The sequence below is a fragment of the Amphiura filiformis genome, chromosome 4, assembly GCF_039555335.1.
Source record: "Amphiura filiformis chromosome 4, Afil_fr2py, whole genome shotgun sequence".
Lineage (NCBI taxonomy): Eukaryota > Metazoa > Echinodermata > Ophiuroidea > Amphilepidida > Amphiuridae > Amphiura > Amphiura filiformis.
The window spans coordinates 64052393-64076649 of NC_092631.1; the positions used below are offsets into that span (position 1 = coordinate 64052393).

At 36.0% G+C, this 24257-nt stretch overlaps 1 protein-coding gene across 2 annotated transcripts; it reads right to left on the minus strand.

Annotated features, from left to right (window-relative positions):
- Positions 1-6541: 6541 nt before the first annotated feature.
- Positions 6542-23579, minus strand: LOC140149905 (saposin-C-like). 2 transcript variants are annotated; one of them, XM_072171922.1, is made up of 3 exons: positions 23485-23579; positions 11449-11525; positions 6542-7294 (listed from the first exon to the last, which is right to left on the minus strand). In XM_072171922.1, exons 1-3 carry the CDS (start codon positions 23561-23563, stop codon positions 7124-7126), a joined length of 327 nt encoding a protein of 108 aa, XP_072028023.1. In that variant the 5' UTR covers positions 23564-23579; the 3' UTR covers positions 6542-7123. The 2 variants fall into 2 exon arrangements, with proteins under 2 accessions (XP_072028023.1, XP_072028022.1); XM_072171921.1 differs by having other exon boundaries at positions 11449-11528.
- Between the last annotated feature and the right edge of the window lie 678 nt (positions 23580-24257).

Genomic DNA, 24257 nt, shown 5'->3' on the forward strand with positions numbered 1-24257 from the left:
GGAATAAACGTTAAATTGACTGTCTAAATAATCACCAGAATCAGAAATATTGATACTGTCGACGTATTTAGCAGTTTCGGAACACACTGATCAAAATTTCGAATGAAATGGATACCAGAAGAAGAAAAAATCAAGGTGGAAATGATACGGCGGGTGATTCAAACAGCGGCGGTAGTAATGTGAGTACTGCACGTAACACTAGCGCTAAACAAAACGCAGCTGATCCAAGGCCGACTACAAGTAAATATTTCGCCGATGATTCCCGTAGTGCTAATGCCCACGATAGTTCAAAGGATCAGGACGTAAACGCATACATTAAACGGTCGCTAGAAACCCTTATTACTGGACAGAATGAACTGAAGAAGGAACTGAATGATATTAAAGCTGCCGTGAATTTCCAAGGTGAGGAAATTATAGACATAAATAAAAATTCCCTTTAAAAGGGAAGGCCAGCGTCAATGCAGAAGAGGTCTTGTAAATAGTTTGGGTCACCGTGAAAGGCATTTTTAGGATCACGCTTACATCCATGTTACATGACAGTTCACCAAACCATCAATGGTGAGAACATGCACACTGAAACAGCAAAACACATTAACTCCTATAACCCCTGTCAACTCTTTAATTCATTACTCCAAATTGTTCTGTATTTTTGTCTTTACTGCTTTTTACCCATGCTTATTATAAAAATCAAGAAATACACTGCAGTTGTTAGTTAATTCGCTATGTTAACTCAACTTACATGCACAATTTATTTTAAAATAATTTTATATTATTTCGCAATGTATAGTTTACTATAAAGTAGATAGTGGCAAGCACATGATAAAGGACTCATCATTCACTACAATCTTCACTTTTAAACTGTATTTTTTGAATGTGTTGATTGTTAGTCCGAAACTCCTGCAAAGCTATGGACATGGCATCTTACCTACTCCATTCTGTAATCTGCATTGTGTGTTTTCTCAGTCTTCAATCATTTTGTTGAATGTAATTTTATGAATCAAATAAAAAGATAGAAATTGGCCTCACTTTAGTTATGTGTCATTTTACAGTATTTATCATTTATAAAGTAAGACAATAATTTATTTATTTTCTATAAGTGCATGTCAAAATATGGGATATATTGTTCAATCGGATTTTTCCCGTTGAAAAGACAAAACTGATGTTAAAGATAGCAATAATATCATCAATAACATTTTGAGTCAATTTTATCCATAAAACGATACAGGATAGGATAGATAATTACTTTGACTTCAATGTGGTCCATATAATGAAGATTTTGATTCCACAACATTATTAGATCTGTTATCAACATATCAATTATGCACTCACAGGCAACCAAACATCATGCTATCAGTAGTCCACTGATATGACCTCGTGATAATTCCCCCGCTTTGACCATGTCATTTTTTTGATATGCTGATTGCTGAACAAGTTTATGTTTATATGTGTAGGCCTAACCTATGATAACTTTTTAAGTCATAATTAATTCAAACAAAACTTTGGCAATACTCAATCGTTTTCGTTCGTTGAAACGGCAAAACATACATTCTTTTCCTTGCAAATCGAATTAGCAGACATCACAAACATTTCCACCACGAGAAGTAAAAAAAAAAAATTCATACCAATAGAAGAAGGCTATAATCTTAGCTAATCTTTAGTGTACACAAACCCCATCTCAGAATTAGGTACCAGCGCCCTATGCGCTGGCGAAAAGGACACAAAACGCCTGGACATAATAGCAAAAAATCAGAAAGAAAAGATCGGATCAAATACAAGCAAAATCGCCGAGCTGCATGATCACATTAATAAGCTTGAAAGACATTCACGAAGAAGTAACATACGGATAATAGGGTACCCCGAAAAAAAGGGGGAAAATGTCTTTGAGATAGTGGAGACCATTTTGAAGGAGCAATTTGACAGAGGAGACATTGAAATAGAACGTGCTCATAGAGATGGAAAGTTTCGTCACGGTGTAGATCGACACATCTTGGTCAAATTTCTCCGGTATCAAGATAAAATGGACATTATGAACGAAAAGAAGGAGAAACTTAAGTATGAAAATTATCACATGGTAGAGGACCTAACGATCAAGGATTTAAAGGAGAAAAAGGCGTTCTCTGAACGAGTAAAATTACTGTATAAGAAGAAAATTTATTTCCGGTTTGTCGCTGGTTACTGGAGGGACAAAAAGGAAACAAGGCGCCTTTTATGCAGATGATACATACGGTCGAGATTATGGAGAATATACAGGCCCAATACACAGGAATTGCCGGCACACTGAACAACGAGACCATAGGGATGATCAGCGAGACCTTGGTGATGATCAACCAACTGGAAACGAGTTAGAATGATAGCTGCACCCCATGGTAGACTAATCTTAACACATTATTATAGACACAATATTGTTTACAAGTATAATGAAAGACAGTTTGATAGCGGAGTTCCGCATCAATAAGTGAATCTCAACACCATAACTGAAAGTTTAAAGCGCAAACAATGAAAATAAACAAACAGTAAATATTAAGAACTATTGAAAGAACTTTGCTATAAAAGCAAGGTGAACTCTTGAACTGATTGGTGAACATTTTGTAATATTTTCGGATGGGTAGACACCCGCTAAACTGATCAAGTAGATCAGGATTTATCTTTTTGATTACTTTTTTTTTATTTCAAATCTCGTTATTATTTAATATTATTATTTTTATTATTTGTACTTCTTATTTATGTCGTGTATAAATGTTGCATCTCTGAATGTCCGTGGGTTGAGAAATGTAAAAAACGTAAAGCAATCTTTATGTATATGAAGAAGAAAAAAATAGACATTATATTCCTTCAGGAAACACATTGCTGTAAAACTTTAGAAAAACAGTGGAAACGAGAATGGTCAAGTAATATTGTTTTTATTCATGGAACAAACGATAGTAAAGGTGTAGCTATTTTAGTAAATCCAACAATTACATGTACGTTTGACCAAGTGATAAGTGACTGGGAAGGAAGATTCATTTTAGCAAAAGTTAGTATCGAAAAAAAAAAAAAGCTCCGATTGAGCTGATATTTAAATGCAATTATCGTTATGACATTCTAAACATGTTTAGAATATTTTAATATTCATTGAAGGTCATTAAAGGGTCATAACGGGGTCAAAGGTCAAGTTTTCAAAAATGCTCCAATTGAGCTGATATTTAAATGCAATGATCCATATGACATTCTAAACATGTTTTAAAATATTTTAAAATTCATTTAAGGTTAAGGGGTCATAAAGGGGTGATATAGGCCTATATCAAGTACCACAATATACTGCCAAAGCCCCATGGTTCAGCTATGGTGCGGTAACCGCTCTAGTTTATTTGCTATATCAGTGCATAGAATATGTAGGCCTAATCAGTGTCAACAAAAAGTAATTTGTATCTAGGTTTGTTTTCTTTTTTATTTAACATTGTCACATTTGTCCATAGGCCTAACCGTGATAATATTAAAAAACTAGTAAAAGAACATTAACCCTAACACCAGTAAAAACCACAAAATACCACGATGAAAAATTCATAACATGCATGCATCCCAGGGTCTGCGATGACGCAATCACCCGAAGTGTGATATGATCACGGAATTGCTGGCCGGGCAGCAATAACCCGAGCAGCTACCGGTCCGCGTTCGTTCGCTTGGCATGCGAGGGGTCAAAGGTTCGAATCCCGGGGGTGCCAAGTCAAAAATTTTTTCTTCTTCTTGAAAAAATCGGATCTTCTCTGACTTCCGATACCAAAAAGCATGGGTCAGTGTTAGGGTTAATTCTACACACCGTTTATTTGGAACTTAACTTTGATTTATTAAAACCTAACTGGAAATAACACAGTGAGTAAAATAAAATAAAGGTGATACGTCTCGCAAATACTGTTGATATTTAAAATGCATGTGAGAAAAAAGGAACGGAAAAATCACAGTATATTTCTTTAATCCCGAAGGCATGAAGACCTGTGGTTACTATTTAAATTTAGTTTTTGATTTAAACTATTCTAATATCAAATCTTTAAAAAAAAAACCACGGTGTTCTCGTTTTAACCGAGGGGCATGGGATTCACCACTTTCACTAAATCATTCCCGTTAACGAAGCCGTGACAACGGCTCTCCGTTGAAAGCAATACTTTCCTGGTCTTTGTTTTATTTCAAAGTTACATACAAGATAAAACAAGACAAGAGAAGACAAATTTTAAAAAGGTCTCTATTGAAATTGCGCTTATTTCCTCGTTTGATCAATTTTTGGCAGCCGTCTGTTTGTCGAGGCCCAAATCCACCAAAAAGGGAACGCTGCAAAATCAAAATGTTTATAGGCCTATTTAAGCACGATGTCCAATAGTTTGCCGTAACCATCGTGCAGAGTAAATTTGCCATATTTAGAAGTCCCCTCTTTATGGACTCAAAACCTTTTGACCCCCTTTTGTATACACCCAAACTTTTTGTACCCCCCCCCCCACAAACCCCCACACATAATGAAGGTATACTTAATACTCTGCTCTTGTTCCCACTATAGGTAAAGTGGATTTAACTTATTTACAAATGCAGTTTCAACCTTGTTACAAATTCAAAAAACAGATCTGCAATACACTTATCATTTATCAGTGCCACTCTTATACAGGCCTTATGTCTGTAATAGGCATAAATTGTCCATAATTTCATGACATCATAGAATATATTGCTTTCAAACGAGGTCTCACAAGTTATTGCACGGATGTATCAGGGGCGTAGCCAGCTTTCTTGGTCGGGGGGGGACAAAATGTTAGGGGAACAGACGAAAAACAATCATTGCAGTTGCTTAACATACGACGTACATATGTACATATACCGTTTTTGTTTGTTTAGAGAGACTGTTTACATGTCTTCGAGTTTCCAAAAAAACCACCGATACACAATATAAAAGTAAAATAAATAAATAAATAAATAAATAAATAAATAAATAAATAAATAAATAAATAAATAAATAAATAAATAAATAAATAAATAAATAAATAAATAAATAAATAAATAAATAAATAAATAAAAAAAAAACATATAATTAAAGCCGCATTCCGTATTAGGTTTTTTGCTTAATCTTGGGAAGGGCTTTGAGACGAACTATTAAGATTAAAAATTAAGATGATGTTACGAGTCATACTGACTCAAGGCCAAAATCACCGCTTACCCAAATTCACACGAATGCACAACACAAATACACTGTCCGATTAAGCTAACAAAATCTAAGTCTTTAATTGAAAGCAAAATATGATTGGTACAATATAATGACAACAAATGCACATACAAAAGTAATCAAATAATGATAATCACTCTTTTAACTAATTAGTACTTAGCCAGCAGGCTTTTTCTGCATTGCTCCACTGTATTTGACAGATGTGTTGTTTTAAAATACCAGACTCCAGCAAGTCGACAGAAGAACTTTAATCCTTTGATGAGGAGGAGCACGTTCGCGTACTCATAAATCTCCTTCGTTGCTGCATTAAAATAGCTTAATTATTGGCTATGTAAACTGGTTAAAATGTACTTCTTTTTTGAAGCACGAAGACCAACACATACATGTGGAGTTTTACAATCTCCCATGACATTTTGCAAAAACAAACTCCAAATCTTCACCTTTTATACACACAATCTATTAATAGACCGTTCTGTCACATTTACTTCCTGGGGAATTTCCAAAATTATGTCCATTTCACAATATGTTATCAGGGATTCCTATAATAGTGCAACTATGCACTGAGCATTGAGCAATTTGGAAAATCCCCTATGATAATTAATAACTCTGATTCAGTTTGTTTACAGTATTTAAGGTTTTCCCCTAAAACATGGCGTAACACACAAACTCTTGCATGATTCCTTCCAAGGTGTTTCCCCTTGTCTCATATTTCTCATGACATACTTTCAGCTTGTAAATAAAATTAAACTCTTGAAAATGAGGGAGTTTCGTAAATTTCGTTTATTTCAAAAACGGAGCGGTCAATTGTCAAAATTCAAAAAGTATGTGTTATCTGATATGTTTCCCAACATCAGTTATTTAGTTACGTTTGGTTTATGCGTTAAAATACCCCCAAACAACAGTTTCCGATGATACAGTTCTTTCAGGCACACCCTGTGCATTTCATTTTGCCACAAATATAGTCATAATTGTGCATACACACCACCGTGTTACGGATGCCATCTTGGAAGGAAGCACTTTTTAACAGCACCCCCAAAGTCCCTAGAAATGATTTTATCTCAAAATATCAAATTAAGTGCCAACAAGGGCCAACCAGTTCCCATATTCTGCCTGGCCTCATGTTAGTACATGTTTAACAACTGGGAAGGACAGGCCCTATTCCAAGATCCGCGCCCACTTCCACCAATTATGGAAAATATAATAGTTACCTTTTGGACAAAACGCAGTATCATCTCAGGTGTGGATGCTCAAACATTGAGTAGTCTACCTTGTCACATTCAACTACTACTTCCAACACTTCCAATAAATTAAAGACACAAAATGAGGTCGTTTATTTTTAAATTTTATTTCAAATTTGTCATATTTTGATTTACAATCATTCAAATTTTTTTTGAAGTGGATGGTTCAAATATTCGGATACATTCTGGAATGTCTAATGTGTTGTAATATTTAAAATTTCAGACTGATCCCAGCTCAACTGATCACTTACACATTAAGAAAGCCAATTCACAGACTCCATTATAAAATACCCACATTTGTCAAGTAAGGATTCGTCATTTAAGTTTGGGTTGCACTGTATATATCATTGGCATCAACTTCAGTGCGACACTACTATACAGATATAAATGTGCACTGGTTTTTTACATTTCAAATGAACAAAACTATCAAAAACTTTTTCTCTCTCTTAAAAACATTGACAACAATACTCTTAGAACATTTGATTTCTGAGTCTGAGTGTATAAGATGCACAAGTAACATATATGAAGGGCTTTTGGGATCATTAACTTTATAATACTTTTCTTTGTCCATGTAACTTTCGTAAGTTAAAAAGCAATTTTAACAGTCCATTAGTCCATTTTCAGTTAACTAATATAATATGTATTTCCTTTAAGTTTGCATTGGCAAGTAAAGCCATTTACACCGTTTAAAGTAGCGCAAAATTGTCTACTTCATACCGCATAGTCCTATCTCTGTGCAGACCATCTGTGTGGACACCCCTCGGGCAAGCAAGTCAATTATTGCATCTGCGTAGTCATCTACCAGGATGGTGCACTCATCTAGGATGGTGGTGGGAAGGTGGGAACACACATTCTCTACTCCTGCCACGATTTCTTTCTGTTAGAAAAAGACAAATATGGTAAACAAATCTTTGCAACAACAGATCTGACCTCTGTCACATCTGAATCAGTGACGTAGAAAGGCTTGCAGGACCCCAGTATAAGGGACGCACCATTAGATTCTCAGGGGGGGGGCATGGGAGTTTGGGTCAGGCAGATTTTTTTTTTACGCCGCCGAAGGCGGCGGAATTTTTTTTTTTCCCTCCAAGAGCACCAAATTTGTTTTTTTCGCCGCCTTCGGCGGCAAAGTTATTTTTTTTCAATTTTAATGTACATTTTTATACAAAGTTGGGTGGGAGAAATTTTTTTTCGTCTCACTAGTGGGCAAAGTTTTTTTTTTCTCACTAGTGGGCAATTTTTTTTTTTTTTTTTTCAAAAAACTCCCATCCCCCCCCCCCCCCTGGAAATCTAATGGTGCGCCCCTAACACAGTTCGTCGGTAAGGTCTCGGACAGTGTACTGAAAGTCCATGTTAACAACATTGACCTAAATCTGTGATGTGCTTCTTACGCTTGGCCTGTTTTAGTCCCAGTTGTAATTCTGAAATTACGGCTGGTGGGCCTATGCCACTGAAAGCGCCGGAGGGGGGTGCCGTAACTTTTTTGGTCAGTATATTGACAACAATGTTGTACAAATAGCAATAATAGCGAAATAACAAATGTCACAGCTATTGAAACTCTATGTACTAGATGATGTTTGCTGTAATTCATCTAGCATTTTTAACCCTTTTCATGCTAAAAGTGCATAAGGAGGGGGGGGCACTTAAACAGATGCACCTGGGAAAGTATATTGTTTTTTGATCATGAAAATGTCAGTTCTGAAAAACATATTAGAGAGATTGCCAAACGCAGCACGTGGACCGTACGTTTTTACGTACGTTAATACGGTGTTAAATATCGCTAATCTCGGTTCAAAACTGGATTGTGCTCATTCGTCAGAAAGGAGAACAAGCAAGTCGGCTGAAATAAAGACTATAATATGTGATCTAATCTAATCTAGGTCGATAGAGGGCATAGTGATTGAAAAATTAACAGTAAGCGCAGGCTACTGAGGCTCTGCCTAATTCAAACAGCCCGCTTTTGATTTTGACTAAAATTTTGACTTAAAGGAGTATTTCGTAATCCTAATCCTCTTTTTATGACATTCTTCAGTAGATATCCACGAAAAAAGCTTATTCCCAAAATTTCAGTTGCTTTCCGATTTTGCGTTTGCGAGTTATGCATGATTATGTGTATTACACTGCTCCATAGACAATGTGTTGTAATTTCGTTCTGGTATACCAGAGCGAAATTAAAATTTCATGATATCTTTGCAAAACGAATTATTCTGCAAGACATTTTTTATATAAACATTATGTAGCCAGAGGTTTCCAGTGATATAAAAATCCCAACTTTTTTTGAGAAAAGTGGGGGGATGATGCTGTGGATCACGAAATGCCCTTTTAATATGCTGTTTAAACTTATATTATAGTTGCCCAAAAACATATATTTTGGTAGATTAAAGATCACAACATCCATATATCACGACTTTACTTTCAAAATGAGACTTCTTCGTCCTGAAAATTGGGCGCGTTGCATGAACTTCGACATGAGGTAAAATCAGCATATTTCAACGTAGCATCTGAGTTTTATACTGCGTTGGAATCCAAAATGGGAAATCGCAATGTAATTTTTTTGTAAGCAAAATATCACACACATTTCAAAGGGCAATCTCTGCATGGACATCGCGTATAAATTTAGTCGATTTTCAACACATCGCTGTACCTTATTATAATGATAAACAAAAAAGGATCATAATAGTAATAATTAGACTTTCCTTCGTATGTTCATTATCATTGACTCTCTTTAACATATTGTGAAATGGACAAATTTTGTGCATTTTCAACGATGTATCTACGTTGATTTTGCACGTGGAAAATCTTCAAAACTGGCTAAATACGTGACCTCGCTTCGATACAGGAGAGTGGTTTTGAATAGGTCAACGTACGTCCGAATACCTATGTTTGGAAAATCGCAATCTCTCTAATCTTTCATCAAAACTTTTCTTTTGGATTTCAACTGTACGGTACCTTTTCAAATCAAAATATATTAAACATCTAGGCTGGATTTAGACTATGCCATAGTCGATTTTTGATAAATAAAAATGTTATTAATCATGATGAACGCATTCAGTTGAACTCGAAATTATACTGATATTTAGTAGGCCTACATCAAAATACTAGTATAAAATGGTTATGAAAAAGTTTAGGCTATATAATTATATTTGTGACAGTAAAAGTAAAGTATAGGCCCTACGTAGGCTTATATTATTGAATGCAACATATCATAATGGCATAATTATAATGACACTTCAATACTGAACAATTCTAATTTTAGAATCTGCCAGTTTATTATCCGAAAAACCGACTATGGACTTTCACTTTTAAGCAGAACTTTACCCCGGGACTCACACTATGTCAATCATACTTGTTTATCAATAAAATCTAACCACAAGACTAAGCATGGTGGTACAATACGCTCTAGATGCATACGTTCATCCACCAGCACAAAAGCGCCGCATTCCCTAGATAGTTGTGTACCATGTATAGTTATAATGGTACCAGTACGCGTCGGGAGGATTTAAACAATAACGAGATCTGGGCGACCAATCACAAGCCAGATTCATTTTTAAAGATGCATTACATCATCACCAATTTTAGTTAGGCCAGAAAATGGCCTAACTCTCAAGGCAAAGTCAGTAGTCCACTTGGGAAGCTAACAAACAGAGGGCGTACGGTGACTGAAAAGATCAGTTGTGAAAATCTATCAATTGTGCACTCATTAATTAAATCAGAGTTTTTAAGCTTAAATGTAATAGCCAGAGTAGTGCACAATTGGCAAGTGGACTACGGAGAAGTCTAGGCTGGATTTTGATCAAGAATGGGTTATGTTTCAATATTTCCCTATCCCCCAACGTAGATTAGGAATAGAAAGTCCAGTCGAAACTGACAACAGAAATGATTGTTACAGGATTGTACTTTCCACTCCTGATATTTGAATATGGTATATGACCCCACTTCACTAGAAACTATAACTAATTAAACTACTAATTAAACTAAAGTGATAATCTCACATTTAGTGATATCCCCTTGAACTAGAGAAGATATCTTACACTTCAATTTTCTGTACTGATTTGCTATCTAGTGCAACATGGGTCGATAGTGACAAAAAGTACCTCACTAAACAGAGCACATCTAGATCTTGCAATATATATTTATTTCTTGACTATTGACCCATGTTTAGTCATTATTATGTTGGGGTGAGTCCAAGTGTGTGAAAATATTTGATCCAAAACATATTAATGATAAAATTGTATGCTTTACGCCCAATATTTATTGGTCTCGCAATGAGGTTTAAAATATTTGACTCGACCAAGTCTCGTCCAATATTTTAAAACTAATAGCTCGACCAATAAATATGGGCTCAATCGATCCAATTTTATATCAGTCTATTCTCAATAATATGAAAACCAAGGGAATCCGTGCAGAGTATTAAATGGGAGTATCATGATACGTCATGTTGCAAAGGATTTGGGGGAAGGTTAGATATCAACAAACTGGATCATTCTGCTGGAAAAGGTTGTAGTCTTAACATGCTTAACAGCTGAAAATTTTCAGGTGAGCAACTTTTATGTGTTGTCAAAATAGTTCAATTCTTCATTTATTTGATTACCAACACAGATGAACGTTCATGATAGGCCCTACTTGTAGTTAGAAATATTCTTTGTCTTTGAACATTCTTTCCATTATTTATTCTTTAATGCTTGCTTACGCCAGCTTATGAATGCTCAAACAGGCTGTGAGGAAAATCTATTTCGGTCCTCTGGTTTTCTTTACCATTGTGGACTAATCTAATGATTTTTGGTAAGTTTTGCTCGCTTTGAGCCATTTCTAGATCAAATTGATGGTGTTGTCAGGCCATACACTTGAAACAAAATGTTGACCTTTTTCGGTCTTCGGTAAGTGAACGCGCAAAATTCAGTGATAAACTGATGGTTTGTCTTTGATGGTGAATGCACTGTACACACTGACTCATATGTACAGACATAGACACTAATGCCAGGGGTTCATCAAAGTGTGGTTGTCACAGCATCTATGAAGCAAAGATAAACATACCTCTGATGCATTGCTTCCAATGATTTCACCCAATTCCTTCATCACAAACTCACACAACACACATGATGAAGCTTCCTCTGCTACACATGCATTACAAAATAAAATAGAAAACAGATTCTAATCTTAGGATATCTTTACCTATATTATGAGGAGTCAAATCTATATAGTGTGTCGTATCTCAAGTTGAGCATCATGCAGTTATTGTTAACTACATGTATGCACACAACACAGGGGCACTCACAATAGTCAATTGACCCGTACTGGTAATGCTTTGTTGTAGATGTAGGAGATGAACGAGTTAGTGTCATATATCAAAAAGTATAAAAGCTATGGTTTTAGTCCAATGCACATTTTGCTTCACCGGGCCGCCCTGACTTGGTCGCATTTGGAAGATGGGTGCCACGAAACCGTAATAGGTAAAATTTTAGTACATTCTGTCAATCAAGTATGGTTTATTCTCAACATGTCAACGTATTAGAATTAGTCCTTATAATAACGGGGGACCGCCTTGATAAGTAAATTATAGCAAACCAGTGAAAAATACCCCAAAACTCAGTCAGTGGAGCTCCGCCCGGACATGTCAATGGCATCATTATCGATTGGATTTGTCGACCGTAGCGGACAATTCGATCGCTCATTGGATTAATATTATCACGTGGTAAGAAATTTGCATTGAACAATCGATTACTATAATGGTTTAGTACTGCATATTTTGGTTTAATCTTCACTAAGCGGGTTTATGGCTGAAAAGGTCACGGTGAATTTGCCGTGGACAAAACTGCACTATGGACTAACGTCATGTGTGTATTTAGCAATGGCAGATCCGAATCCAGGGGCTATAGAAGAAAAAAGTCATTGCACGTTAGCAACGTAAAATCTAAAAGATCAGCTAGCGGAGACAAGCTTGAGGGGAAGGCGGGAGGGGAAGGGTTGCTGGCAGAGGGGTTGTATCCCCTCTCATTCTGTAAACCTTTACAAATCATTATAGAAGATTTCATTGAAACAAAACCAAAAATAAACTCACTGTTTGACGGTTTCGCCTATCATGGTCGATAGGCATCATCAGAATGATGGTTGCAGATCCATACTTCCGGTTGGACGTATCCCGACTGAAGAGGGTGTTTTATCAGCCAGGAGAGGATCATACACGTGACTAAGGAAGTGGGCCCCTCGTCTCTGTTCATGACGTTCGGACCTCGTCTCCTGATCCAAATGGATTCTTTAATTCTTCTTGTATTGGCATCATCTTCCTTACAAAGAATTTTGGCATTGTCCCAATTGATAACATGGTTTTGCTGGACCGCATGATCCGCAATTGCCGACTTTGACTGTTCACTCGCAGATTGCTTGCGGGTTTGACGAGTGTAGTTTGTTTTGGTCTTGGACACCCTGGCAGTTTCTTTTTGGTGTTCATTAAGTCGTGTTTCAAATTTGCGGCCCGTTTCACCGACATAGGAATGTTTACAGTTCGCGCATGGAATCTCGTATACACAATCGGTGGTGCTGAGAGGATCGATTTTATCTTTAGAATGGACAAGCATTTTGCGGAGGGTGGTGTTTGGTTTCATAGCCGTAGCTATACCGTGTTTCCGGAAGATTCTGTTGGCTTTCTCTGCGAGTCCCTCTACGTACGGGATCACAACAAGTCCCTTGGTCTGATTTTTACTGTCTTTCTTGGTGTTAGCCTTGCTCTGTTTTTTCACCATTTTTTCTTTGACTTGTTTGAAAGTCCAACCCGGGTAACCGCAGCGCCCGAGCGCTTGTTTGATCTTTTCTTCTTCCTGCTTCCTATCCTCCTCCTCAGTAACAATACTATTCATTCTATCGAGTAGAGTACGGACTACACCAAGTTTATGGTGAATAGAGTGGTGAGACTCGAAGTTAAGGTATTGGTCAGTGTGGGTGACCTTCCTGTAAACCAACAACTTCACTGAGCCATCAGCTTTCCGTACGATTAAAGTGTCCAAAAATGGGATGGTACCTTCTTGTTCTTTCTCATATGTAAACTTTATATTTCTCGTGGGGTCGCTTTGATTGAGATGGTCCGTGAGATTGTCTACCTGTTCTTTATTGACAATTTCTAATATGTCATCGACATATCTCTTTCAAAGGGAAGGGCAGGTCTACAGTCCAATGGTGCCGAGGCCAGCGCTTGTTGTTCTAAAAATTCTAAGTACAGATTAGCCACCACCGGGGAGACGGGGCTTCCCATAGCTGCACCGAACCGCTGTTTGTATATCTTACCGCGGAATAAGAAGTAAGTCGTGGTGAGTACAAAGCGTAATAATTCAATAACATCAGCAACTGTGAGCAGAGTTCTATTTTTCAAGGTCTTGTCCTCCTCAAGCCGAGATTTGATAACTTCCAGCGATTTATCTATGGGAGTGTTAGTGAACAACGAGACAACGTCATGTGAGTTAAAAATCTCCCCCTCTTCTATGAACACTTCTGCCATGCTTTCCGCTAAGTGCTTTGAATTACGAACATGATGTTCAGTACCACCTACGAGAGGACCTAAAATGTCCGCTAGAGCGCGAGAAGTCTGGTAGCCAATAGTGCCAGTATAATCCACGATCGGACGGACCTTATTGCCTGGCTTGTGAATTTTCGGGGTACCGTAAATTCTAGGGATGTTTTCTGCTGTGGGATAGAGGAGCTCATAGTGTGATCTCGTGATTTTGTCCTCTTTCTTGAGTCTACTAAGAGTGGACACCAGCTCTCTCTTATACCGTTGCGTGGGGTTAGAGGAAAGCTGTTCATAAGTTTTTTCATCATTTAACATCGCGGACAATTTTTCCTATATGTATGGATCTGCAACCATCATTCTGATGATGCCTATCGACCATGATAGGCGAAACCGTCAAACAGTGAGTTTATTTTTGGTTTTGTTTCAATGAAATCTTCTATAATGTTTATCAACAAACCTGATGAATTTATTTAGTGACTTTACAAATCATGCGTTAAAATGACGCATTTTACTGACACATTTGTGACGTTAAGGGCTGAGAGCTGAGAGCACGTTACTCAGACATACCAAATTGCATTCTGAGTACGAGGAATAGCCTTAACTGATATCAGATAATTTTGAATTTTTGAAATTTGCGATATGATACAAATTTTATGACAAATTATTAAAAAAAATTATATTTTTGACATTTAACAGTCCTCGAAGTTTATCAATCTAATGGTATGCACTTAAAGTTCAAAATTGATGCATGTCTGGTTCACTAATGTATTTCACTAATTCATTTAATTGACTTGTCATTATTTTAAATTACCTACAGCTCCATGAAAGTACACACTAGGATCATTAATGTCATAAAGTTTATGATGGTATTCATGGTATTGATATGCAAAAACGAATACAAACTCTGCAAAATGCATAAAATGCACACAGGTGCCTACAATCGCACGAAATTAATATCTGTAAAATGTAATAATATATAATAAAAAAAATCCTTATGATTTACTTAGAAGGGTAGGTTTCATTTAAAATATCATTCTATTTAATTGAATTGTCATTTTTGATAACTCCATAAAGGTACACAGAACCTCTTTATAAAATGTTGAATGAAATGCTCACATGTCCCTATCATCTCTTAACCTGTCGCACAGTAGCGTAAAGTTCTCAAAATGAGATAAGATTTCTGCAACGTGATGCAAAGGTGCATTTAAGTTGTCGGCAAATTGCATAAAAAAGTTGCATACAAAATTCATTATAAAAGATTAGACACACTCATGATCTAAATGTCTATAGTGCTCAACTTAAAGCACTAAGATGTTCAGTCCATAAACAGGGTGCTTATTTTCTACAAGGAATATACAGGGTGAGTCAAAAAAAGTGCAATAGTGAAAAGAATCCATCTTTATTTTATAACCAGATTGAACTTTTAGGATTTAAAACACATGATAAATTATATTCATTAGTGGCCTTGTGTGAAAAAACGTTATTAGCACTTTAACCGTTCTGTTGTTATGACACATTTACAGCGATGCTCGATTTTAATGCTTTTCCACGGGACATATACATTTTAAATGTCAGCACACTCTTTGTAGATTTGGAACAACTGCCATTTTCTTAACTTCATTGGCACTGAAGTAGAATGGAGCACCCAAAGTTTTATTGAGTAGAGGAACTATTACTTTTATTTGTTGTTATTTTCATATGTACCCTTACATTAAAAATGCTCATTCTCTATAAAGAAACATACGGGTTTTTCAAATGTCGAAAGGAATGCGTGCAAATTGAAGTGGCGTGAATCACAAAATATCCAGTATAGTTGGACACATTGCAGGGAATTGAAAAATTGGAGTTGGAGTTGGGTGAGGTATGAAGGACTTAAGTAATATTAGAAAGTTAGTTTGAACCGAAAAAAAAAGAAATTGAAATAAGCAAAAATCAACCTTGATTTTAGTTAAAGCCAGTTTCAGATCTGGTGTCTTTATTTCGCATTGTGTGCTCTCATTCAAATTAAAATCAAATTGGTGCCTCGTGGACAAAGAGTTGAAATGGGTATCGCCGTAAAAGTTAAAGGGTTCACTTTCTTTTTTTCACAAAAGGTGAATATTGAGTGTAGCATTTATAAAAGGTTTCAATAATGGGAAAATTCACATTTGTTCTTACGTGAATATTGATTCGTTAAACTATTGCACTTTTTTACTCAACCTGTGTATACGTTTAATACCCAAATGATTTGATGTGCTCATCATTAAGTGTCTATGTGTTTAGTTTAGCGTTGAAAGTGTTCAATTTAGTATTTACCTCTATACCTTTAACTTATAAGCACCTAGAAGAGTTTAAACCGGCTGATTTCACATGCATTTAGCAAATGAAATTTTTTTTAAATGATTTAATAATCATAGTTAAACAGTGCTTTTTTTCACTGATCTGGACTCCTCTCTATATCGCAAATAAATAAATTATATGGTCTTTAAAAGTTTCCTTGGGCATGTTGAGGAAAGCCGCGCTTTTAGCCTTTTTCACACTAGTTTGCCATAAGTATCATGAGTATTGTAAATTTTGATTATAAAAATGTCCCGATATTGAGCCAGAGGGATTATCAAGCTGCCCCCTGCGCACTTGTTTTGTTTTTATTGGTGTCCCCGGTTGCATATCAGCGGCGATGCATCGCCGCTCATGAAAATGTTCCTGATGGTCATAATTTTTGGCCTGTTTTACTGGGACAATTGCGTATGATGCGCGCAAAACCTTTCCATTTTACACTATTTTAGCACCAACAAAGGTGATATGTTGTGGTCATTTGCAACATTACACTATTTTTGCCTCAAATTAAGGTGTTTAACGGTCTAAAAAAGAAAATGCACAGGGCAATTCTGGACAATTTCTGTCCGGTAGATGGAGCTGCCCCCACGCCTGAAGCGGATTTTCTCCCCCACGAGTGACCGAAAAATTGGGAGGAAAAGGCGTTACCAGGGCCGTTGTGAGGCAATATTTGCTTGATTTCCCCTGCCAATTGAATGATTTCCCGACTAGATTAGTCTTACTTTGTGGAGGAACTTCTTTAATTTCTTAGACATTTTTCGGGCTGAAACTAGTATAGAAATATTTTAAGCACGGATTTTAAATTCTCAATGCACGGATTTCTATTGCACTGCACGAACGTGCCAGGAGGCACGTTAAAATAGCCCCTGTCCGAATCGCATGTGCTAGCCTAATCACAGTTCTGCATAAACCCCGGCATCCGGGCCCGGCATAAACACACTGACTGCACTGTACACTTGAAACGAGACACAGCGCTTTGCATGGAATCATCTAAACAAGCAGCTTTGTAAACTAACATAATTTGCCCCAGCCAAATACCATGATCAGTCTCTGTTGACCACAAATTTTTAAACCACCAACATTACGCATCATCAATATAGATCGGAGATGCCAGGGGTCTGACAAAATTTCCTGAACATTTTGTGCACTGCACTGAAAAATTGTGACAAAATAAAAGCATAAAATTAGGGAATAGGCTATGGCAGAGGTTAGAGGGGATCCATAAAAAATTGTTGCTCAATAATTCTTGAATATTTTGTGAACTGTAGAAATTGTAAAACATACATTGCGTTGTTTCCAAATTTCATCATCCAAACCGGAAATGTAAATCTGGTGTTTTTTTTGTTTTTTTTCTGATAGATAGATCAATTCATACAAGTGTCATCAAATAAGACTTTTTGAACGCATTTTGAATATATTTAAAGGAGGATTTCGTGATGACATTTATGACATTTATCAGTAGATATCCACAAAAAAAGGTTATTCCCAAAATTTCAGTTGATTCCGATTTTGTTTTTGCGAGTTATGCATGATTATGTGTGTTACACTGCTCCAGAGGCCACTGTTGTAATTTCGTTCTGGTAATTTCGTTCTTTAGACTGGGTCTAAAGTTAGACCTGGTCTAAGTGGAATTTAGTTTCATCGGGAATGGTCCTTTACTCTTATTTCTTTCTAGAGTAGCTAGCACATTTTAAAGAATTAAATGCAAAGTTCAATAATAATACAAAATAACTTAAGAAAATGTAAAGGAAAATGGCCTTTCTCCTGATACTATATTCCACTTAGACCGGGTCTAACTTTAGTCCCGTTCTAACTCTTTTGTGCATACGGACCGACGAGTCCTTAATAACCCATCAACAATGACATCACTTGTTTCCTATGACTTCTGACCTCATTTTTTCCAGCAACCTAAATTGTCCCCAATTACTGATGGAGTGCATAGGCTATTTTAGGATAAATAAAAATCCCTTTAAATATGAAAGGGATGTACCGGCAAAAGAATGAATTACAATTAGTAACATCAGATTTCTTTAAAAAAATATAAATATATGGTAAAAAATAATTTTTAAATGTACATTTTGATTGATTTTGCAATTCTCTCAAAATCGGCCACTTTCTTGTTGCAAAATTCTGAATTCTGATAACTTAATTGGATTTCTTACGTCATTTGGATTATTGTATTTTTATGGTCTTTACGTTGTTACATAAATTTGAAATAAGATGAAATAAATTCCAAACATTTGGTACCAAATGTGATCCCTTCTACATCCTTAAGAATTTCGGAAGCTAATTCATTAGCAATTTTGCCCAATAGTTTATCTTGCATCCTGTTTTCTATTCTTCTCCAACACTACTTACGTCAAAAACAAACAACATTCGCATCTTGTATAGATTAATTCAATCTGTTCGAGAGCCGAGAGCCAATTAGTTCGAAAGCCGATAGGCTCGAGAGCTAAATGCAATAACTTCATGGCAAGTGCGATTATCTTAACGAATGCATTTGCACGAGTACATTATGCGTCATATACTTTAAGTATATTAAAACAACAGGCAATATTAATTGTTTCATTCATTATATTAGTTTGATTATTAGGAAAAATATCTTAAATTTTAAAAACACCGTCAGGCCACCGAGGCAAGGCTCAATGTAACTGTATCAAAGTGCAAAATATGGCCACTTTAAACTTAAACGGCCTTTATCTCAATGTTCATTTTCTCGGTAAAATGACGATTTAGGTACATGATAACTCAATAAATACAGCATCTATAGGTAAGCAATTATACTCATCATAAAAAGCATGATCGATTTAAGAAACCTGTTTCTCATTTTTTTTTTAAATTTTGGTCTATTTCCGATTTTAGGCATCATTTTGTGCAAATAGGCGTTTGTGAATTTTAAAAAGTTCATTTTGATGCCTTATATGGTCAATATCTAAAAAAATAAGGCCAATATCAAAAAACTAAAAAAACGGTTTTTGGAATGGTGCCTCAAGATTAAGAAAAAAACAAAACAAACATTTTTAGAAAGAGTGTTTTTTTGTTATGATGTACCGAATAAAAATGGCCAAAAATTCACATTTTTTGTGATTTTCTTCATAATTGTTGTTTTTACACCAAATCTGTATTTATTATTGAGATTCATTGATGTCTTGCCTTTATAAAAATGTATACTTTTATATGTCTTACGTGAATAATTACAAAGTTATGGCACTTTTACCAAATGCATGTCTCAGAGTACACAGCCACCTTAAGGGTAGACGATGTATTGTTGGTCGAAGCAGCCTAAAAATCGATTTTCATTATCTAGATCAATATATTATTGGAAATTAACACCTTGATGTTTTGCAAAAGTTCATTCTACACATCGTATACTTTGCAAACTTGCTTAATTTATTGTTGTTAATGGGTTATGTACGTTTTACAAAAGTGTTGTTGTTTCAGCCCTCTTTACAACGTAACTCAAGAACCGCAGCACCTATAAAAGTATATTTGTGATATTTTAATTCTTCTACACGCTCGCTATGAATTGAGCAATGCAGGTTTTGCCATAGCTCATTACCATTCGTAAGATGCTGTGAACTACCAAATCACAACAGTTTAAAATTATTAATAACCTTAATAGCGCTCAATTGTTGATAACTGCGTGTTCTACATACAGAAATCCGACAATAAATGGACCTCTCATACGTAATATACATGCACAATACATTATATCGATTTTGACTCGCCGGGCCACGTGCTACTCCTATATGCATGTGGGTCAGGATAATGGAGCCTACCATTTTTCGTGTATACACGGTCTGGATTTTTGCAATTTATAGTAGAAGTCCACGTAGGTCCCCAAAGTTTCTTTCAGATATTAAAAGATTAGATTCCCATAAAGACGAAACAGTAATCTTTAGTTGGGACCTACGTAAAAATTACATACAATTTTCAGAAAATATTTTGGCGTATATAAAATTGAAATAAAATTCTCTGCTTTGTAAACCACATAAACTTTCGCACCATTGGGTATCACGAATCGTCATATATGATGTACAGTTAATATTCAAATATTTTTTTAATACATTATGATGCTTCAGTTTTTACACAAAAAATATTTCATTGAAAACCCTCCCACTCGGCTATTTTAAAAAGGTAATCAGGCTTCCTCAGCATGTGCAAGAAAATAGCATTAACATTTTTCTTATTCTAGCAGCCTTTTAGAAATACTGGTGAACCGCGTCCACTGCTGTATTCACGCATGGTATTGCAACCAATTGACTTTATGTTGTGATTATTTTTATTGTGGTTCGATCGATTTTGAAGCCCCACTAGTACAATATCAACGGGACTTTAGTTTGAATGTTAAAATCTACTTATATTAAACACACGACAGTGGAATTTTACGATTTGTACAGTATTATAAAGCATGATCATGGTATTATGCGATTTGACAATATTTTCTGTTTTATTCATAAAAGTTAGAAACAATTAAAACTTAACCCAAAGCAATTAATAAGTACGGCCAGCTGCACGTGTTAGCAAACATAAAATCTAAAAGTCACTGCCCATGTTATAGCAAAAGTAAAATCTAAAAGATCAGCCAGCGGAGCCGAGGTTGTGGGGAAGGTGTTACTGGAGAGGGGTTGTTTCTCTCGAGTTTTGTAAATTTTTGAAAATCACGCGTTAAAATCACACATTTTATTGACTCATGTTTTTCGTCAGGGGTTGGAAAGCGACGCGTCGCGACATCAGACATACCAAATTGCATTCTGAATACGAGGAATATCCTTCTGATATCAAATAATTTAGATTTTATGAAATTCGCGATATAATATAATTTTATGTCAAATTATTAAAAATGATATTTTTGACATTTTCCTCAAAGTAAACTTTATAAATCTAATAATATACCGGTAGCTTTTTTGAGGTCTTTTGGGTGAAAAAATGTTTATCTTCATTACAAACCATATGATTAAAATGTTAATCAGAAAATAATTTGGTTTGAGTTATTTAGAAGGGTAAATGTTAATTCTTTAATTGACTTGTCATTATTTTTAATTACCTACAGTTCCATGAAAGTACACACCAGGTTCACTAATGTCACTCTGCAAAAAAAAAAAAAAAAATTAAACACACTGTTTATGAACTAAGTCCATATAGTGCTAAACTTTAAACAAATTTTGCCACATTTTTCATTTCAAAAATACTATTTCAATGACTTATCCTTCAATTTTAAGCAATTTATAAAGAATTCTAATTTTTGTACACTTTCACTGTGATCACTGAATGGGACTTTAAGCAGTGCTTTTGTTTACTGATCTGGACTCCTCTCTACTAATATAATAAATAAATCATATGGTCATAAAAGGTTTCCTTTAGCATGTTATAGAGAGCCGCGCTTTTACACGAATTCACACGAGATCCAGATCAACTGCACCGAATTTGTTGACGAAGTGGCATATCAGGGGTGAGCAGCGATGAGAATGTTCCTGGTGGTCATAATTTTTGGCCTGTTTTACTGGGACAATTGCGCACGAAGCACACAAAAACTTTCGATTTTACACTATTTTAACCCAAAGCAAAGGTGATATGTTATGGTAATTTGCAACTTTACGTTATATTTGCACCAAAATTAAGGTGTTTCACGGTCTAAAAAAGAAGGCGGACATGGCAATTCTGACAGTTTTCTGTAGATGGAGCTGGCTAGTCCGTTTAACCGTCTGGGTCCACTGCCCCTCCCCATGCCTGTTGCGGCGGATTTTCTCTTCCAGAGGCTTAAAAAATTGCCAGAACGGGTGCTGCCAGAGGCGTTGTGAGGCATTATTTCATTGCTCCTCAATGACTGATCACCACAACAAACTATACCCTTATTGCATATAGGATTTTGCGACTCGATCGGTCTTACTTTGTTTCCTGGTCATTTCCTTGGCTGAAACTATCATTGAAATATTTTAAGCACGGATTTTTAATTCTCACTGCACAGATTTTTATTCTCACTGCACAGATTTTTATTCTCACTGCACGAACGTTAAAATAGCCCCTGAATTGAAGTGACCACACCCAAGGGCGTCAATCCAAAGTTGGTAGGAGGAACACAAAGTTTGGTAAAAATGTCTGGGAAGCGGTTATCTTGTCACTCTTGCGCAACGCAGGGGAGTGTCTGAGGGGGGTGTGGCTCCTCAGTCATTGGTAAATTTAGGCATTTGGTTGACACTTTTAACACTATTATTGTGAAAATGATAGTTGGAAAAGCTTAAAAATATACAATATTAAAGCTCAATTGAAGTTTGGTAGTTCATTTCCAGTGGCTTGCCGATTATTTTTGTCGGGGTGGGGGGAGTTGTGCAAAGAAGATAATGGTCAGTGAGTATTATTCCAGTCCGAATTTGCTGGGATATATGAGCGCGTAACGCGCGAAAATGATAAGTTTCATATTACTTGAAGTGGAAGTGATAGCACAGATTAATAAATAAACAGATTGGGATTTTCCATGCTTATGCCCTCTAAGCATACTCGAATTCAGCTGACGCCGGTACAGCGTTTAGACCTGGCGACATCTCGCGAAGTTTCTTTTGTGTACGCTCGCGCTATTTGCGCTATTTTTGAGTTTGCTCACACGGTACCTGACTAAGCGTCGATCCCCATTGGCATGATTGGCAACGTGCCATGTTTCCACGATATTTTTAATAGATTCAGAAATAATAATTCAGAATTAATATCGGCTTTGTCATGTGAATCTGCGTCCCGTTCACTTTCTTTAATCTTTCTACTACCGTCTTTTTCCTCAATCTCCTGAAAGCCCTCTTTTCCCATTCTGTGCATACCAGGGGTAAGACATCAGGATACAAAAACTTTTTTATTGGTCAAGTTTACGGGGACAACTGGCGTATTGTTCACACGAAACTTTTTAGTATTATTTTGGCCACAATTAAAAGGGCATTTCATGGTCCACAACGTCATCCCCCCACTTTTCACAAAACAAGTTGAGATTTTTATACCACTAGATACCTCTGGCTACATAATGTTTATGTACAAAAAATTTCTTGAGGATTAATTCGTTTAGCAAAGATATCGTGAAATTTGAATTTCGTTCTGGTATACCAGAACGAAATTACAACACATTGTCTATGGATGGAGCAGTGTAGGCCTAATACACATAATCATGCAGAACTCCCAAACGCAAAATCTGAATCAATTGAAATTTTGGGAATAAGCATTTTTCGTGCATATCTACTGAAAACTGAAAACTAAAAACTCTTGATTCTTACCTTCAGCAGAAACAATGCCAATTGAGCTCAATATAAGCACAACGGACAGAAAACTCGATAATTTTGCGAACCCCGACATGTTTACTTCATCAATTACAAAGATATTGTGAATGAATAACAAAATCATTGGTACGTATTAGCCAACACAGCTGCGATACACCGAAAGAGTGGCGTATGTCACATATTTACGACATAGTGGCGTATGTCACAGATGTCACTAGTAATATGCATGGTGTTTAATATTATTATCCTTAAAATATGTATATATAAGGATGAGCTCACAAATAATACCTTTTGGATTTAAAGTTTTCATAGTATAATTCAAAAAAATACCTCACTTGTTTTCCAGACAGTTTCGGCAAACCAATCTGTTGCCTTTCTCAATGGTGAATACCAATCGATCCCAGAGGAGGCTTAAAGGCATTCCTACAATGCACTATGATTGGGAAATTTGATCAATATAACCTAATTTTAAAGGCAAAGTCCCCATTGCCACACACACAAAATGGTAATTTAAAAAAACTGCAGGCAACGAGCTAATAGTTGAGACTTAGGACTGATATTTGATTTTCTTACAGGAAACATTCATATTGTCCCACTGCATTAATTTTATTCCTAAGTCTCGATGTTTTGAATGTTAAATAATAGGATGAAAACACCAGATATTTGCACACAATTCCAATGCAAGGCATGATCAACTGTACCACATGTGTACAAAAGCCAGACATACAAGGTCAGAAACCCCATTGGGTTGTGGGAATGTCTTTAAACAT

What these genes read in the sequence shown, in the direction of transcription:
- LOC140149905 (XM_072171921.1), bottom strand. Translation starts at nt 23,563, where the DNA reads ATGTCGGGGTTCGCAAAATTATCGAGTTTTCTGTCCGTTGTGCTTATA. An exon ending in TGGCATTGTTTCTGCTGAAG is followed by an intron (nt 11,529 to 23,484) that starts GTAAGAATCAAG and finishes ATGCATGTGTAG; the next exon opens with CAGAGGAAGCTTCATCATGT. An exon ending in TTGGAAGCAATGCATCAGAG is followed by an intron (nt 7,295 to 11,448) that starts GTATGTTTATCT and finishes TTTTTCTAACAG; the next exon opens with AAAGAAATCGTGGCAGGAGT.